This window comes from Carya illinoinensis, chromosome 1 (assembly GCF_018687715.1).
Source record: "Carya illinoinensis cultivar Pawnee chromosome 1, C.illinoinensisPawnee_v1, whole genome shotgun sequence".
In the NCBI taxonomy this organism is placed as follows: domain Eukaryota; kingdom Viridiplantae; phylum Streptophyta; class Magnoliopsida; order Fagales; family Juglandaceae; genus Carya; species Carya illinoinensis.
In genome coordinates, this window is record NC_056752.1 from 57,622,600 (window position 1) to 57,641,951 (window position 19,352).

Below are 19,352 nucleotides of genomic sequence, written 5' to 3' on the forward strand. Positions count from 1 at the left end.
ATTTTCATCGAGAATCCGGGATAGTCATTAACCTTTTTTTTTTTATAAAAAAAAAAAAATTAACTTTTAGGTTTACAATCTCGGTAAGTAATTTCTGTTGTTTTGCTACCCAAACAGACTTTTTGTTGGTGGGAAAAATTTAGGGCATCCGTGAGATGAACCATGGTTCCGTTCCATGGATAGCAAACCAGAATGGGCCCCATGTTTTCTACAACACGCTGATATGGCGAAAGATCAGTGCCCACTCAGAAATTGTTGGATATGCGACTGTTCACACTCTTATCCATTTCCATCGTCTACAACCTCTGACTGCTTATTAATCTAATCTAAAAAGTAGACCTTTCAAAGACATGAGTACAGCTTCCCAAAACTAGCTTTCTGGATTTTTTTTGCCAATTGTCAAAAAATGTCTTGCTGCATCTATAGCTGTAGCTCCGCACCTTCTTTCTCTGCTCCCTCTGCTTCCAATGGAAGCTCCAGATTCACTTTCTCCTCAAGTTCAAGGTCCCGGATCCACTGTGCCTTTGGAGGTGAATTGTCCTCCTTTATATGCATCTGATGATTATTATTGTTTCTATTATTATTATTATTGCGCATTTGTTAATTCTTTCCGTTTCCTTTTATTGCTGAGAAAATTTGTGGGAAGATTTCACGAAATTATTGTCTTTATTTGGTAATACCCGAGTGTTACTGATCGCTTCTTTGGTTTAGTCTTTTCCTGCGGGCAACCAACCTATGGTGAATGCTCAATTTAGATTGCTATTCGTGTAATAGTTCGAACAAAACCAATTCTTGCACATGGAATTTGATACTTTTGCAGAACCTGTTGTGTCAGGAATGTTGATAATTAGCATCCAAAAAGCTCATGGATTTTTTTTTTTTTTTCCTTTTCTTTCTATTTTCTGTTTGTAAATGGTATTTGATGTAAGAGGTAACGGGTACCTTTGTAGTGCTGCATAACGCATGATTTTTGTGGCTAAGGCATCCCTAGAATTTCAACCCAAACTCCAAGACCTACATTTGCAGAGAGATACACATGGGTCGTCCTATTAAGAATGACCCATAGAATCCACGATACGTTTTACATAACCAGGTCAGGGATAAGTACCTCCAAACCTATATCATCAATCAACAGAGCATGCTTAGCTAACTTGTGAGCTATAAATCGTCATCCCTTCTGACATGTGCAACTTCGTAATTATTGAAATGCTTCAATTGATCTTTGATCCCGTCAAGCAAGTGGCCTTGTCTTGACAAGTTAGGAGAGGAGGAATTGAGGGCCTTATCATCCATAAGGAGTCTCTTTCAAGGGTAATGTCACTAAAACTAAATATTATAAATAATCTACATTCCACACCATTTTGAGACGGCCTTAATATCATGAGCTTCAGTCACCCATGTTTCTACTTCACTCATTGCCATTAGAACATTCCTCTTCTCATCTTGTAGAATCACTCCAGCTCCAGCTCCCACCTTCTGCGTATCTTCATATTAGACACCATCAACATTAAGCTTGAACACACCCAGTGGGGGAGGGTGCCAACATAGATTTTGCTCTTTCTGAGAACTCTTCTTCAACGTCCAGACTCTTTTGTAATAGAGACCTTAGTTTTATCAAGAACGAGATGAGGGTAGTCATTTTCAATTCTAAAGTTTTGCAGTCTTGTCCCCTATACCACAGTAAAGAATTGTTTCATTTCTACTTTTGGAGTTCAATTCACATATATCATCATCAATAATTCTTTTCTTTTTCCCTCAAGATTTCTCCTTGTAGGTAGGATATCTTTCCAAGCTATCTTGTTTGTGACTTTCGTATGAAGTTTAATAAATATTTACGATATATATAACTAAATGTAAGTATATTTGTTGGTTATATATTGCATAAAACAAAGTATGCTTGGAGTCCATGAGTATACTCATAACCAGTAATTCTATGTAGGGACTGTGGCTGAACCACAAGTTACCGCTGCAGCTGAACCGCTGTTGCTAAATGCAGTTCGTGGGAAAGATGTTGAGAGACCCCCAGTTTGGCTTATGAGGCAAGCAGGGAGGTACATGAAGGCAGGTTTTTGCTGCTCCCACTTTTGAATGACATTTCCTATGTTGACATGCACTTTTCGACATAATTTATGTAGTATGCATGCTTTTCTAGGATTTTCTGAAAGAAAACCCCACAAATCTGTAACTTCAGAATGTCCGAATTTCTTGCATTTAGTGTTTTCTACTCTTTAAACCTTGTTTTGGAATAAGTAGTTGTCTTTCTTGTCCTTTTATTACTAAAGCAAAGGAACAGAAGTGACCGGCTCTTTTGCCTCTGGATGAGGATGGTGTTACTGATCGGAAGACTAGGCATGGAACTCAACTGTTTTTTCAATGTTCCAAATATTTTATTGATGAAAAGCCCATATCCCTTAGGATTTTTTTAATGTCATTTCCTTTTCTTTTCTTTTTATGACTATTCATTCTGATAAGATGCATGCCTTGTTTTGTATCCTTTTCCAAATAAATTTGGGTTTTTCATATTGTAATATCCCGGATTTAGTATGAATGGGTGGTGATTGGATCCCAAATTGCTTAGGAAGGAGAAGTTCTTACAATTTTCAATCAATTCCAAGGGCTCCAATTGTAACCTTGACCAGTTTTTTTAAAATATAAGTCTAGAGCTTGGGTTTTCCTTGGGTCATTGCAGATATTGTCTGTTTTAAAGTGAAGTTTTCCAGAGAAAGTTAACTGCCGTGCCTGGCTAACAGAGAACTAAGCGTCCCAAAATATAATTTTCTGCTTCACTGGAGCACCTCTTTGTTATCTTTTCATAATTATATCTTTCCTACCTAAGAACGTGTCTCATGGTTATCTTCTTTATTGTTGCATTCCCTTCACAGAGATGTAAATGTGCTTTTTTCTTTCCCTCCTCCTACATGATTTAGATCAAATAGATCTCATTTATCAACAATTTCTTGTGATAGAGTTACCAAATTATCTGTGAGAAGTATCCTTCATTTCGCGAAAGATCAGAAAATGTTGATCTTGTTGTGGAAATTTCACTACAACCATGGAAAGTTTTTAAGCCTGATGGGGTAAGAGACAAATTCAAATCATACTTCTTTTATCCCTTTAAGTTAGCTGGTTGTTATCTTTTCTCAGACCTTTCTCATTGATTGTGGTAGGTGATTTTATTCTCAGACATTCTTACCCCTCTATCTGGGATGAATATACCTTTTGATATCGTGAAAGGTAGGGGTCCTGTCATATTCAATGCTCTACGCACAGGTGCTGATGTCGATCAAGTGAGAGAATTCATTCCTGAAGATTCAGTTCCATATGTTGGAGAAGCGTTGACGATTTTGCGGAAAGAGGTTTAACTTGGCATGTTTCCTTTTCATTTTCCACCTACAAAAGCCTTCCTCATCTGGTACCATTAGGGAGTATATGAATCCCTTGCTAGTGCCAAATTTAAATAACCATGTTCAGTTTTGAGTTGGACCTCATAAGCAGAGATGACAAGCAGTCCATTTTAATTTAAGCACTAAAGTATGAATGATTCTGGATGTTCTTGTCTATAGACTTAAAATAAACCTTGGGATAGTTTCATTTGTCTGTACAAGTGAAGGTTACTTTACCTTAACTGATACTAAGTTTTGTTATGTTTATCTATGTCTATATTTGCAGGTAGATAATAAAGCAGCAGTCCTTGGCTTTGTTGGGGCACCTTTTACACTGGCATCATACGTGGTTGAAGGCGGTTCATCAAAGCACTTTGCAAAAATAAAGAGATTGGCTTTCTCACAACCCAAGGTAATTCATACTTGTTTCCCTTCAGCTTTCTGAAACGTACCAAGGTTCATAATAATATCATATCAGTTGGTATCATGCTTGCAATATCTGTTTCAGTTGGATGCCATCTTGACTTGATTTTGGATTGATTGTCCACTGGGTTTTGGTTTCTAGCAAGTAATGCAAGACATAAGTACCGCAACAATCGTACTGTTAGTTTAGGACCTTGAGATTTAGCAGGAAATGGAAATTTCCAAGTAGAGTGTGGATTCTGCAGAAGAAGTAAATAAATATGTTGTTTATGTCCTCACTCTTACTAATATATCTGATCTTTATTCATACCATTGCACTTTTTTCTTTAAACTTCTAGATGATGGGCTCCTTATCATAGATGCAGTGCCTGAGTACTTGGTCATAGCCACCTCTCTCAAGTCTCATGCAAGGCAACTTTAGGAGCAATTCCATTACGGGGACGAGTTAGAAGAAGTTTACTCTTCATTTTTTTGGTACCGAGGTCCAGTTTTTGACCTCCGTTTACTTCTATAGGTCCTTCATGCCTTGCTTCAGAAATTCGCAACATCAATGGCAAAATACATTCAATACCAAGCTGAAAGTGGAGCTCAAGCTGTTCAGATCTTTGACTCATGGGCCACAGAGCTTAGTCCGGTAGATTTTGAAGAGTTCAGTCTGCCGTACTTAAAACAGATGGTGGATGCTGCAAAACGAACGCATCCAAATCTCCCCCTAATCCTATATGCAAGTGGATCCGGGGGATTACTAGAGAGGCTAGCTTTGACAGGTGTTGACGTAGTTAGCTTGGATTGGACTGTTGACATGGCTGAAGGCAGGAGGCGATTGGGACAAAATATAGCAGTTCAAGGTAATGTGGATCCTGGTGTTCTCTTTGGTTCAAAGGAGTTCATCACCAACCGAATCAGGGATACTGTGAGGAAAGCAGGCAGAGGGAAACATATTTTGAATCTTGGCCATGGTATTGTTGTAGGGACACCTGAAGAGAATGTTGCTCATTTCTTCGAGGTAGCTAAAGGACTCAGATACTAAAAGCAAATCTTTGATAGATTTCCATTCTTTTTCTTTCTGCTTATTGGAGTTTTTGTGAGACTAGTAGTTTCCTTTCCAACCATTTACCATTCATTTGATTGTAATAATTACAAAATGACCGAGAGGGATATGAAGGCACTTATTTCAGCAGGTACATAGTAGCCTTATGAAGGTTGAGATAAAGTTGGGTGTCTGTCTTGATGGTATATTAATCAAAGAAAAATAAAATAATAATAAAAAAAATAAAATAAAGCCAATCCGTTTACCATGTGCTACTCGGTTCGAATAAGGTCGTTGGACGCCAGGAAAATTACAAAGTTGCAGGAGATTGTGGTTGCACGATACTGGTCTAGCAGTCATCGGTTCTGTCTTTTACGATTGTGTTGGTAGTTTATTTCACGTCAGTCACACTGAAATGATTGTCTACCTCGTGCTGATTGTTTGACAGCTTACATTACTACAGTTAAGTATGCTTCAATAATAATAGAATAAAAAACGTTGCAGACCACAATGAGCCCACACGTCCACAAAATGTTAAAAGAAAAGAATTGCCCATAGAATGACAAAAATTATTCCTCCCGGTGTCGCACTCGAGATTAAAAAAAGAGGACCTGAGGAATAGAGGGATCCGTCTTGAATTGTCTCCAACCCACGAGGAGTTGGCTCCCCTTCCCCCGCCCCCCCCCCCAACCACTTTCCTCTGAAAGCATCTTTGAGAGTAGAGATCTTCGATAATGACATCCCTCATCTAATATCCAACTTCCCCAGCAGCTAGCTAATCCATTTTATAATCTGCACCCACCATTCTATATGCTAATAATGCTGTATATATATATATATATATTCAATATTCAATAAATGCGATATGGGCAAGCAATAGCATGTTCACGTGGGCATAGATCCAAATGGGTGCACCTGCTTTCTTTCTGGAGTCTGGACCCTCTTTAATTAAATTTGGAGTAGGGCCTACTGCGGCCTACAGTTTTTGTTATGAGTGATTTCATTAAGAGCAACCCACTGGCATTTGCATGGATAACATCCTCATCCGATTCCGATACAAACATTCCTTCGTGTTTCTATTCGCCATGCCTTTACAGCAGTACTCCACAGATTCTTACTTACTTGGTTCATTATTTCTATTCGGCATTTGCAGGTCCCCCATTGTTCATGATGTGCTTCTTCTTGTTGTTTTGTTTTGTTTTTGTGGCATCCAACGCGATATATGCTGATAAACAATGAGCTTATAGATGTAATAGAGACATCCTCTTTGGCAGGCATACAAAAAGTAAAAGAGTAAAAAACCCGATATTTCCAAAGGCCAGTGCCTACTACCTGATGATCCCTTCTCAACCTCCTCCTCATCCGTCTTGAGTTGTAGCTTTCATTATTTTTAGAACGCGTGTCGTTCAGCTGATACATACATATATATATATATATATATATAGCGCCCAGAAGCACCAAAGGTGGTACTGGTAGCTTTAGCAAGGACTTGAAAAAAAAAAAAAGCGAAGTAAAGCTCACTTGATGCGTGTCAACTCAAGCTAGCATCTTCTGAAAAGCGGTGTAACCGGAGGCCGGATCCCAAGTTCTACTGAGTACTATATATAATGCAACGTGATCTAGAGGGAGAAATCAAAAGTTTGGATCTTTTCGATTCCCTGAAACAACAAATAAGATTGAGAAATTGGGTCATTGGAGACAATTTGAAGCAAAGTGTACTTTCGCCCCTCCCCACGTACGTACATCACCTTTCACTAAACATAGGGATCATGAGCTCTGTCCTGTTTTCGAACACTAATAATTCATGCTCCCAGAACAGAAATATGATCTTTTTCACCACTTCAGGACCATTCAGGGGAAATTGTGGCGTCTTTGACTTCCACGATTCCTTCTTCTTCTTTTATTATTACTATTATTAATTATCTTACGATTTCTTCTAATTGCGTCATCATTTGAACCGGACTTCTTTTGCTTTTTTTATAAAGTTGGGCTGGGATTCAGTGAAACCCTTATGATTAACAGAGAAAAAAAATAAGTGGTCAATCAAAGGTGTCAATTTGATAATCAAGTTCATTGATTTTATGATGCAGATTATAACCGTAAGTGTTGCTAGATGACATGATTATATATACAAGTGGGCAAAGATGGGGTCCGATCAATTACTTGTCCGTCACCTTTTTATGATTCCCAACTCCTTCGGATGCATGTCCGATATTGCTATCGCTTTCCAATTTCCATCCAACTGTAAAATCCATTTTGAAGAGAAATGAAATCTATCCAGAAGGAAAGATATTAAATACCGAAAGTCGTAATTTTTTATTATTTTTTAATGTAGGAGATAATAGCAAGCAGAGGATGATTTGCCGATCTGTTGTGCTACAAAAATAATCACTGCTTTATGCCAAATCCCACCAAATACATTCCTTTAAGTTGTGCTTGTCATAATCAAGCAAATGAAAAATACTACATCGATCCATCGGCAATTATGTAGTCCCACATGGAATGGACAAATTATGCTATCCAGCTAATGAAGCCAAGTAAAGAATAAATAAGCATATATAAACTAACTGCATTATATCATTTGTCCATTACTATAACATTACACATGAAAACTAATTGAAGTTAGAATAATTATTTGGGGAAAAAGTCCTTAGCCCAGTGCGAATGCATAGGGTGAGTAATTATTGAGTATTTTTTTTTTTTTTTTAAATTTAAACACCTCATAATCTCATTCTATTATACGATGGCATACTTTTATAGAATGAAACTAATACTGTACTTAATAATTCTCCATTTAGAGTTTTTATAATTTGAGTGGAAAAGAATTATATTTATTGTGTATTGCTACGGTTTTTTACAATTTTATTAACAAGACTCATTTTGTTAGTTTTTTTTTTTTAATTCAAATTTTGAATTTCAAATTTCATAATTTTCAACATATTTATAATTAACACGTGGATAAATAAGTTTTTTTTTTTTATAATTTATTAAATATACATGTTAACATTGTATTTCGTATGTCCTTGAGTCGGATTGCTCAGCAGCACAAGTCTTCACTCATGCCGGATCCTCAAGAGGGAGATGGGTGGCCTTGCAGTGGCCCGGAGGACCTCCCATGCCAAAGTTCATATTTATTTATGTTTCTCTTTCATTTTAGATTTGAAACTAAATAGACAGCTAAGGTAGATTACACAAAATAAGAAAAGGTGGACCAAATAGCGTCAGATCCATGAAAGGCGGAGATACACTTTCTACCCTCAAATTACAAAAATCATATTAATTAAAGGATGCGGGAGAGGAGATTCTAAGAACACATGATGTCTTGGAAGGGTTTGACTTTAACACAAAACAACTGATACAAGTTCAAAATTTTCGAAACTAAAAAAGAAAAGCATTCCTCTTGTTAATTATGCTTATTTGTTTTTCTGGGATAATTAATATAAATAAGGGACAGTGCATCTAACCCCGAGTGTGAACTCGAGACACCTAGCTGCATGTACTTGCCCTTCACTAATTTCGCGTCGCATTCACACATACATACATACATATATATATATGAAAGAAAGTATTAACGTACAAAAATAACAATAACTAGAAAGAAAGAAACATTGAATGGTAGAATTTAAAAAAGGAAGTCAACTGAAGCCGCATTTGTCTATATCTTTAATTCCAATATGACATACATACATGTATGTATACATGGACATTCAAAGTGGAACCATCAAGCATGAATTATGCAACGCCATGTTTCCCACACGTCCACATTAATTTTTACTAATTTACGGGTTTCATTCTGGCCAACACCCCCAGCCAATCATATTCATATATTTCGACCAAACAGCAACAACTGGCCGTCGAGGGTGGAAAGTTCTTACACACTTATTTGCCTATAGTTTGGTCTTTGCTGGTTCAGGTTCTTCAATCACACCATCAAGACTTGTCATTGGTGACGTGGGTACCCACTCCTCTTTAGATAAGCCTTTACGTGCTTCTCAAAAACATATAAGCCTTTCTTTACGTGAGCTTTCGTCACTCTCCTAATTTATTGAATGCCTAAATATATATATATATATATATATATATATATTTCTAATAATTAGTAAATAAATTTATATTTCAAATTATTAGAGATGTCAGCGCAGAATCTTTAATGTTGCAAAGTATGATTTTTTTCCAATATATTCTTTAAAATCTGCTCGTCATTGTTCACACTACTACAATAATCCAAAAAAAATAATTAATTCCTTATCAGTTTAGATCATTTTCCTTACATATTAACAAATGAAACCTTTCCTTAGTTGGAATCTCTTATTTTATATATTATATTATATATATGACTCTAAATACATTATTTATATATAATGCGTAAAAAACAAAAACTAATTTTATCCTACTAATACCTCCCCTTATCGATCCAAGCCACAGCGAATCTTCTTCCATAACCCAGGTGATGGAGGTCCAAACCCCCCCACCAAAGCGCAAGCCACTGACCCGAATCAACACGTACGTGGCCAACAGCTGGGTGGGCAAGCGGTTCAAGCTGGCCGAGCGCAACTCCACCTTCACCACCGAGCTCCGAGCCGGCACCGCTACTTTCCTCACAATGGCCTATATCCTCGCCGTCAACGCCTCCATCCTCACAGACTCCGGCGGAACGTGCTCGGTCTCCGACTGCATCGACCTCTGCTCCGATCCCTCCATCTCTGTCAGCAACTGCTCCGGGCCCAACCTCCGGGTCATCCAGCCGGACGAGTCCTGCAAGTTCGACCCTGTCAACCCTGGTTACGAGGCCTGCCTTGAGGGAATACGCAAGGACTTGATAGTAGCCACCGTGGCTTCTTCTCTTATCGGGTGCGTCATAATGGGTGTCTTTGCTAATCTTCCTTTGGCTTTGGCTCCCGGTATGGGTACCAATGCTTATTTCGCTTACACGGTTGTGGGGTTTCACGGGTCGGGAAGTGTCTCCTACCGCAACGCCTTGGCTGCCATTTTTATCGAAGGTTTAATCTTCTTGGCAATTTCAGCAGTTGGGTTACGAACCAAACTTGCCAAACTCGTCCCAAAACCCGTCCGAATCAGCTCATCGGCCGGCATCGGTCTATTCTTGGCTTTTATAGGGTTACAAAACAACGAAGGAATCGGGTTGATCGGGTACAGCTCGTCAACCCTGGTGACACTGGGGGCCTGCCCGGCATCCTCTCGGGCCTCCCTCGCCCCTGTTATAACCTTAGCGAACGGGACAGTTACTTTACTCCCGGGAGGTACCGTCTCGGGGGGAATTTACTGCCTCCGAGACACGATGGAAAGCCCAACGTTTTGGCTCGGAATCGTTGGGTTCGTAATTATTGCATATTGCCTGGTGAAAGACGTTAAAGGCGCAATGATTTATGGAATAGTATTCGTAACGGGGGTGTCGTGGTTCCGGAATACGAAGGTAACGGCGTTTCCGAATACGGAGGCGGGGGATGCGGCGTACGACTATTTCAAGAAGGTAGTGGATGTGCATGCGATAAAAAACACGGCGGGAGCATTGAGCTTTAGCAGTATCGGAAAAGGTTCCTTTTGGCAAGCTCTGGTCACGTTCTTGTACGTGGACATACTGGATACGACGGGTACGTTGTACTCGATGGCCCGGTTCGCCGGCTTCATGGATGAAAATGGCGATTTCGAGGGGCAATATTTTGCTTTCATGTCGGACGCCACGTCAATTGTGGTGGGATCGTTGCTAGGGACTTCACCGGTGACGGCGTTCGTAGAATCGTCGACCGGAATTCGGGAGGGAGGAAGAACGGGGCTAACGGCGCTTACGGCGGCGGGATACTTCATGTTGGCGTTTTTCATTACGCCGTTACTGGCGTCGATACCAGCGTGGGCGGTGGGACCGCCGTTGATACTGGTGGGGGTGTTAATGATGAAATCGGTGGTGGAGATAGATTGGAACGATATGAAGGAGGCAATCCCAGCGTTTTTGACGATGATATTGATGCCTTTGACTTATTCAATAGCGTACGGGCTTATTGGTGGGATAGGAAGTTACATTGTATTGCACCTCTGGGATTGGGTTCACGAACTTTTGGTGAGACTTGGAATGGTGAAGCCAGTGGTAGAAGTACGTGGCGGATTGGTAAATGGGACACCTCATCCTACTTCCACATCTAATTCTACTACTCCTCCTAGTATCAAACCACTCGAGGTCGTCTAATCTGATTGGAGGGGGACCATTGTTAATTTACTTTTGTGTTTTTTTTTTTATTATTATTTTTAATTTTTAGTCCTATAAATGATTAAGAATATTCTACTTTTCGTTATTGTTCTGGTAGGGGAAAAAACACAACTGGGAAGATTAGAAATATTGGATTCTCAGAGACAGATCAGGCATTATTTATTATTGTGTAAATATATATAAATAAAATATTTCCATGCTTAGTTGTAGTTTCACGTTTCTGGCTGTTGTCATTGTTTGAGTTGAATACAATTGGAAGAGAGAGACGTAGGCTGGTTGGTCGGCAAGTCTCGGTGTCAAACTTTGTTTCTTTTTATGACGCATCATTTTCAATAAATGGTTTTGAATAATAAAAATTAAAGTGGTCAAATGGATGATGATTTCCAAGTTACACATACAACCACCATATAAATTTGTAAATTTCTTCCTGAGGAATTGCGTCCTGGATGAGTATAGCTTTGACCTTTTATTTTATTTTTATTTTTTTATTTTAAATCGAGTTCGATCTGTTTAGTATTTGACTATTTAAGCAAGTATGTATGTATTATTCCTAGTTTAGTTTTATCTTTATTATAAGAAAGATTATATTAAAAGAAAAAGAGAAAACAATTTGCAGTTATTGGTTTCCTCGATCTGTTTATTGCATACAATCGATGGTTTTAAATTAATGGTAAGTTAAGATTCGGTACAAGAACTGATTCCCCAAATAATTGTTTAAAATTTAGCCAAAAGCACCTGATCTCCGTGGCGGGGGAAATTGGATTAACTTAGTTACAAATAATATATATATATATATATATCATACTTCCATCAGAAAGGGAATCCGTTAAGTTTTGCGTACAGAATCGAAACATCATAACATACACCCACACACACAAAAAAAAAACTTTCGTACAAAGGATGATTCTTGTAGCAATGAAGAAGACATATTGGGTGGCTAGCTCGTATTTGCCACGCCCATCTTTCCCCCAACACCACCTATTATTCTGTTTGCTAGATGATAACATAATTATGCATGGATTTGGGGACATATATATATATATATAATAGTATAGAAAATGAGTTGGCCGAGAGAATAAATTCTTGAGTAATATTTTAGTAATAAATAAATTATAATAAAAGTGAATTCACAAACTAATATGGTTTGATACAATACATCAGATTATAAAATTACTTTTAGTATAAAGTAGATCTAATAGATTATATGAAACCACGTTAGTTTATAAATTTATTTTTTTATAATCTTTTTATATATGTAATAATTTTTTAAATTCTTTACCTACGTGTCGAATTGGTATATAAAACCTGCTGTCATTTTAAAACATCATTTTTTTTTTTTGTTGCTCCACAAATAAAAAAATACAAATTTTGTTGCTTTTTATTTTCAACCTCAAGCTAAACTAGATGGAACATGTCTGCCGTATACGACCATTATTCCTTGTGCATTACAAATGTTAAGAGGAAGTTGTGATGAGATAAAGATGAATATTTTCACTATTTAAAAAGGGTGTAAAGCATCTATCTCAAACTTGAGTTTAATTAATTGAATTCAATCATTGCTGCTACCTAACGAAAGCCTCCCAAGTCCAATTTGACAACAGGTTATTTCAAAATGATGAAGCTGCCACGATAGCTATTATTTTTTACCTCCGGGTACGATTCCCAAATATCTTTAAACTTGTTTTGATTCATGCCGCACAGCTGGTTAGTCCCCATAAATGGGCAATTTCTTATCCATAGAAATCTTGTTGGATATTTACTGGCATTAAGTATATGATGCATTGTTTGCAGCTACACTTCATTCTTCTCGCGCCAGGTATTTGCAAGGGATTATTAATGTATGTAATGAAAAAGATCACGAGCTTTCTTTGGGAAAAGTGATCATCATCATCATCTGGTGCTTGCTATCTTGTCATGTGTCGTTTATCTATTATGTCATGATAAATGAAACCCATTGAAATGCTGCTCCAACTTCTATCACCCAAGGAAAGGAAACATGTTCTTTTGTTTCTTATGGTCTTTATAAATATTGTACCGGGAGGGCCAAGATATTGTACCCGTCGTCATCCTGCTCGCATAATAGCGTGTCTCAATGGTGTTGTCCACGGCACTCGCACGAGAGAAACAAAGAGTATTACACAAGTGTATCGATTAGGTTTTTGCCACTTAACAACTTGACTTACATTAACATACATTTTCATAAAATAAAATTAAAAAGGTCCTTAATTAGTCTTACGAGGAAATTGCGAGCCTACATACAGAACAGGAATTTCATGGCATAGCCTAGTTCCTGCAATGAAGGGCAAGGTTACAGTCGACGAATCTTGGGCCAACAGCCTAATATTTCGACGATAGGCTACAAGGCTAAAGCCCTTCGTTCTGTGATCCATCCTGTCACAGAAATAAACCTTTCGTAGTTCGGCCTGGAATCTCTAATGCCAGAAAAGTACAGAATTTATCTCTGCCTTCACGACCAGATCAAAGATGCAAAACCATATTATGCCAAATTGATCGCAACATTGAAAAATGGAGATAAAAATAACGTATTCACACCACTTTTTTTTTGTTTTTTCATCCTTTCCTAGTTTCGTCTCAGCAGTAATGACAGTAAACATTACTAGCACACTGCACAACTCCGGCCAGCAAAATCCTTCTCTCTGACGAGATCACCATCCATGCAAACCTGCCAACACACTTTTTCCTACTATATGTAAATATGTGTGTTTAAATAGAATAACAAAAATGATAAATCACATAATGTTTGGTGTAGGGGATGATAAGTAGAATTTTCTTCCTACTATACTATGATGAAAGATAATAGGGAAGAATCCTCCCGTTATGCACAAAGAGAATAAGGAAAAGCAGGGATTTCATTCCGGTCCAACATATAGACAACAACAAAAGTACAGATGACTTCAAATTGCATCTGAAACTCTCGAGTCTTCTGCACAATATCATTGCGACTGAAACTAGAACATCAGAACTATGCATCCTTGTCCTTGGTTAAACTTCGAGGAAGTCTGCTAATCACACTTTCATCCACTATTTTATAGTGCTTTGAAAATTGCCGGTGGATCATTCCGCAATACCTATCCACACGCTCTTCATACTTGCTGTACAAGGCAGGAACTGTAATAAATACAATGGTTCCTGTCAACATCAAATTAGAGAGATGTTAAAGGTGAAAAAGATAAAAGATAAAAGGGAAGCATCAGAAGGCAGGAAGTCAGAAGCTCCCAAACGAAGTTTCTTTGGTGAGCTCAAGTCACAAAAAGATTGATTATGTAGTTGTGATACCTCGTATGATAAGGATAAGCGTAAGTGGTCTATGGGATCCCACATTATTTGGGAATGAGAAGTTCTTGCTCTTTATAAGGTTCCAATTGGGCTCTAATTATATCATTGACTAGTCCTTTTGGAGTATAGGTCATGTGATTTGAATCTTCCATTGAGACATTACAAATGGTATCAGAGTCTATCTCAACCAGAAACTTGAGTTGTGTCATCTACGATGGACTGACCCCATTGGTACGTTACAGTAGTAATTGGCAGCATATTTTTTTTTTTTTTTTGTCAAGATATGATTGGCTTATGCAAGCCATGCAAGAAGAATCAAGTGCCCCGTGTGTTTGGAAGAAAAATATGAATTTAAAAGGCTACAAAAAGGAAGACAAGTAGAATGCAGGAACAAAGACCATAATTCTGCGACAACACTGCCCGGCACTAAATTGACAAGGCTAAAGATGAATGTCCATACCAATATAAGCGATTGTGAAGAAAGAGAAGAAGCTCCCAATGACGGACAAGAGCCACACACAAACAACCACCTGTCAAAACATCAATAGTAGGTACAAAAATTTCTTAAAATGAATCAGTTATGAACACAATGCATGGTTAGAAAAGAAGTTCTGTAGTTTCAATCAGGCAGATCATACATCCCGATAACTTATTCAAATAGCAGAGAGCACCATAAGGAATGCAGGGGTATGGGACCCAAGGACAGTGGTTTCCACTACCCTCCTGCAAACCATATAGTAAAATATATTGACAACTAACTTGGGTGCTTGATTGTTCTCTGAGAGCACATAAAACAAATATTCATGCTCCCCATTTTTTATTGGCATCATTAATCCATTTTGCAGGGCACCAAGACTCATTGATCAAATTTTATTTTAAGAATAGAAGTACCTATTATCTATAAATATATTGGCCCCACTAGGACCACAAAACCTCAGCTACACCACAGCAGAGTTTTAAATTACTATACTATTAATTTAGACTGACCTTAGAAAAAAGTCTAAAATCCTTGCCAAGCGTGATGTCATGAGCCATAAGCAGCACATTATTGATTTTAACACGAAATGATGCTGCAGCATTATTAACCATTTCCTCTGACAATACTAGCTCTGGTAATGTTTGCAATTGTCTGCACAAAAGTAGAAACAATTCTTGTGATGAAATTAGTTTCGATGCTACAATGGTAGAAAGTTGTAATCAATAGGCAAATCGAGGGTAGAAGACTTGTTACCTATCTCTGAAAACAGCATAGTTGGCATGAAGAAACAACAGTACAATTAAAATCAGCAACACATCTGAACAAATTGATAAGAACGATAATCCAGACCGCTCAAACAGGAGCCATGCAACTGTAGCTACCGCAATGATGCCTAAAGAAACATTCCGCCGCTTCCACAACAGAATATCAGCAGCTAAATGAAGAGGGAAGGGGGAGAATTAAGTAGAGTCTAAAAAAACCAACAAGAGCACATAGGTGAATATGCAAAAGGATGTACCCAGCGTCAACAAAAGTTGTAATTCAGCAATTTAGAACAGGTCTCAAAATCAATTGAATGGAAAGGGCAGGAGGGAGAAACAAAAGAATAAAGACAAGAATATCATGGCTAATTTTTTTTTTCCTCATATAAGTAAGGTCATAGCTAAATAACAAAAGTGAGAAGTAACCCCAAAAAAGAGTTGGTCTGCAAGAAATAGCATAATCCACTAAGGGAATGCTACACAAAGCATTGACTCTCACCTCAGATCATATGTCACAACTAATGTCTAAAGAACTTTAAAGAATCTGCAAGAATGAAAATTGTACGGAATAACTCAAGCCATTTGAAAAAGGCCAGTCTCAGCAAGCAAATGGAAACTTTCAAGCTGAGGAGAGGAAAATTTTCACCAGTACGTGATGGATAAAAAAACCAACAACAGTTTTGATTGTATAGATACACAGCATTCACTCTGCATTGTCATTACCATCACTCATGGAAAGAGCACAACATGAAAATCTCTTTGAAAGGGAAATGATCGCACGAATAAATAAAAGAAGAAAGTTTATGCTTCATCTAAACCTAGGTCCACACATACAGGCAGCAATACATCCTGCAAGGCAAATTTTGTGATATAATCCATGCCTATGACAAAATGTAAATGTTGGCTGCTCCTACAATATATCTATAAAGAGAATATGCATTCTATCTTGCTTTATTCTGCAGTTTTCATCTTATTTACTGTCGGTTGCTTAATTTTTAAATATCAAATAACTGAGTACCATAGCAAGTAACAGCAATCGACTTTTCGGATTATATAAAACTTCTAAAGAAAAAACTTGCATCATCCTGAATGACATACCAATCAAGGACATAAGATGCACAGAACATTATGTGGAACATGGTACCCCAATCTGAGTGACGTAATACCCAATTCGTTCTTCTTTCGGTCCAATAATACATTGAAACAAAAAAACAAAAAACAAATGAAAGGAATCTAAGGTCAATCTACAAGTGCCGGTATCAACTCAGCGGTGCCTTAGAATATGCAAGGGAAACTATTAAACTCGAATAAAAGAAGAGACATACAGAAGAAAGACATCAGGTTAACGGAAGATCACATCAACAATAAGACTACTGACCAAGAAAGCCACCTCACACAGCACCCCTTTATGTTCTTCATTAGAAGCAGACAATCACAAATCCCATTGACTAAACAATCAGAAAGAATACCCGCATATGCTTTAAAAAAAAAAGAAACAAACCCGTATGTAAAGGAAGCAAATTGAACTTGAGGAATGGAAATCAAAGAGAAAATTCTGACCTAGACCTCCGCCCATACACTGGTGGACAGAGGCTTGGCGACCGAACAATCGGTAACCTGACCCTCCTGAGCTACAAGGCAATGTTGACGATGTACAGGCCGTGGGTTTCCTGGCATCCCCATCACGCTCCACGTTACATAAATCTTGGGAATATTCCATGAAAGCCAACACCAAGAAAACCCAGAGAAATTGAAAATTCAGCCCCCACAGGGAAAAAGAGAGTTCGAAATCGAAATTGGGCAAAGTTTTGATATGGGATCCGAGATTTGGGACGCCGGGAGTGTTCAACTTCTCTCTTTCCCGGGTACAACACGTGTCTAGATCCTTTGGGGGGTAAAAATGAAAAGAAAAGGAAAAGAAATGGAAGTCGCCATTACAACGCACGAGAGACTTTACTATTTGAATCTTTTACAAATTAAGACAGCTCATCCGGATAGAATTTTTTTTTATGAGACATCACTATTGATATTGCAGTTCCATTTTAAAGGACATGTTACGAAGTTGATTACATATCTTGTCTGGTGTTAATCTTGAGTAAGAGTATAAGCTGGTCGATTCGGATCAAAAAAATTGATCTTAGATCGGTTAGTCTCGATCTCATAAATTGTAAATCAAGACTATTTGATTTGGTCTTGGAGTCTATAAATTTTAGACTGAACTCTTATATATATTTTTAAAATATTTTTAATAATTTAATATATTATTTTTCTATAGCAATTAAATAAGTTAATGATATAATTTTTATCTAATTTATTATTATTGACTATATAAAATATTTTTTTAATGAGTTAGTTATATAATCTATATTAATAATTAACTGAATTTTAATTTAGTAATTTAAATAATATTTTAATTAATTTATTTGAAAACAATAAGAAGAAAAACATTAAAAAAAATATTTGAGCCAAACTAAACGAACCGACCAGATTGGACCGGTCCGGTCCGATCTCTATAGATGTTAGGTCCGGTCTAATCTAAAAAAATTGATGAACCTTTTAATCTATCTCCTTTGGACCAAACCGATTTACACCCGATTCTTGAATGAAATACCTAAATTGAAGTAGGTTTATTGTTTAGAGGCCATCTTGTCTGGTTTTTCTCCCCGCTTATAAACAGCAAACTTTTTAAAACTGGTAAATACGTTTGGGTGGGCCTGCAGTTTTTGAAATGCTAATTTTATATCTGTCAACCTGGTTCTTGTTAGCTGCAGGTTATGCTATTGGTAACTAGTTTTCTATATACTCGTCATATCTACAATTATATTGACATTCTTTATGGAATTCTTACTATATATTCGTTCCCCTCCCCTTTGACTAGTTTGGATTTTAATAAATCTTTCCTGCATTTTCCTTTCATATTCATAATTTGGAATCCATTGTAGAACATGGTGGCAACAAAATTATTGGGCAGCGGCTGTTGGAGTTTTGGCTACCCTGGTTCTTGAACCATCAATTTCTGGGGCATGGTGATTTGGAGATCTAGACAAGGGAATGTTTCATATGAACATGTTGGTGCTGTTGTTGTAACTCATATAGTAATTTTGTGTTTTGTAATCTAATATATAAATACTAAACAATGTAATATGTAGTAGATTGTATTGTGTTGTATGTATTTTACGAGATGAATATTTTATTTTACATGCATTTAGTTAATAAGTTAATTAGTTGTTTACAACTTTAGTTATTTTTTAAATAAATTTAGTTTTTTAGTTTGATATATTTTTATTATTATGTATAATGTTCAATGCATTATTATTATACTTCTTGAGAAACTTAATAATATATAGTCTTTTATATATATAAAAAAATTATGGTTTTCAACATCATTTTTTTCTTAAAAAACGTAAATAGAATATAGAATTTTATGAATAAAAATTATGCTTTCCAACATTCTGTTTGCTTTTTTTCTTTTACTATAAATCATAACATATAGACTGTTCTATTCAAAAAAAAAAATACAACCATGAACTCGGATGCAACCCGAGTTTCAAACTTAGTCATAACTGAATTAATTCTATCCAGATTTCGAGCCAGATTTAAAATTCAAGTTTCAATTTGAGTATATCCGAATTTTCAGTTGGTCAAATGAACAGTATCAGTACAAATAATTTCTCATTTCTCTTTGTATTGTTGATCGAATTTAGGGTTTTAAACACAATCTCCGCCGCCTTGATACAAGGCTCGTGTAACCAAGTTG

The 19,352-nt window shown here is 37.1% G+C and overlaps 3 protein-coding genes across 3 annotated transcripts; 2 read left to right on the plus strand and 1 right to left on the minus strand.

The window, feature by feature from the left end:
- Window positions 1–86: 86 nt before the first annotated feature.
- LOC122292575 (uroporphyrinogen decarboxylase-like) lies at window positions 87–4,990 on the plus strand. Its single transcript, XM_043100994.1, has 6 exons — window positions 87–530; window positions 1,940–2,061; window positions 2,967–3,077; window positions 3,168–3,356; window positions 3,670–3,795; window positions 4,321–4,990. The coding sequence occupies exons 1-6, from the start codon at window positions 407–409 to the stop codon at window positions 4,834–4,836; spliced, it is 1,188 nt and encodes a 395-aa protein (XP_042956928.1). The 5' UTR covers window positions 87–406; the 3' UTR covers window positions 4,837–4,990.
- Window positions 4,991–9,173: 4,183 nt separating this feature from the next.
- LOC122292588 (adenine/guanine permease AZG1) lies at window positions 9,174–11,274 on the plus strand. Its single transcript, XM_043101018.1, has one exon. The coding sequence runs from the start codon at window positions 9,287–9,289 to the stop codon at window positions 11,036–11,038; it is 1,752 nt and encodes a 583-aa protein (XP_042956952.1). The 5' UTR covers window positions 9,174–9,286; the 3' UTR covers window positions 11,039–11,274.
- A 2,490-nt stretch (window positions 11,275–13,764) lies between these two features.
- On the minus strand, window positions 13,765–17,566 carry LOC122292597 (reticulon-like protein B16). The gene is made up of 5 exons (XM_043101028.1): window positions 17,156–17,566; window positions 15,588–15,768; window positions 15,344–15,485; window positions 14,817–14,886; window positions 13,765–14,209 (listed from the first exon to the last, which is right to left on the minus strand). Exons 1-5 carry the CDS (start codon window positions 17,313–17,315, stop codon window positions 14,043–14,045), a joined length of 720 nt encoding a protein of 239 aa, XP_042956962.1. The 5' UTR covers window positions 17,316–17,566; the 3' UTR covers window positions 13,765–14,042.
- Between the last annotated feature and the right edge of the window lie 1,786 nt (window positions 17,567–19,352).

Coding starts and splice junctions, on each gene's coding strand:
- LOC122292575 (XM_043100994.1), top strand. CDS start 407: ATGTCTTGCTGCATCTATAGCTGTAGCTCCGCACCTTCTTTCTCTGCT. Junction 3,078..3,167: donor AAGTTTTTAAGCCTGATGGG/GTAAGAGACAAA, acceptor TGATTGTGGTAG/GTGATTTTATTCTCAGACAT. Junction 3,796..4,320: donor TGGCTTTCTCACAACCCAAG/GTAATTCATACT, acceptor TTACTTCTATAG/GTCCTTCATGCCTTGCTTCA.
- LOC122292588 (XM_043101018.1), top strand. CDS start 9,287: ATGGAGGTCCAAACCCCCCCACCAAAGCGCAAGCCACTGACCCGAATC.
- LOC122292597 (XM_043101028.1), bottom strand. CDS start 17,315: ATGGAATATTCCCAAGATTTATGTAACGTGGAGCGTGATGGGGATGCC. Junction 15,769..17,155: donor GTGTATGGGCGGAGGTCTAG/GTCAGAATTTTC, acceptor CTCTTCATTTAG/CTGCTGATATTCTGTTGTGG. Junction 14,210..14,816: donor CTTCACAATCGCTTATATTG/GTATGGACATTC, acceptor TGATGTTGACAG/GAACCATTGTATTTATTACA.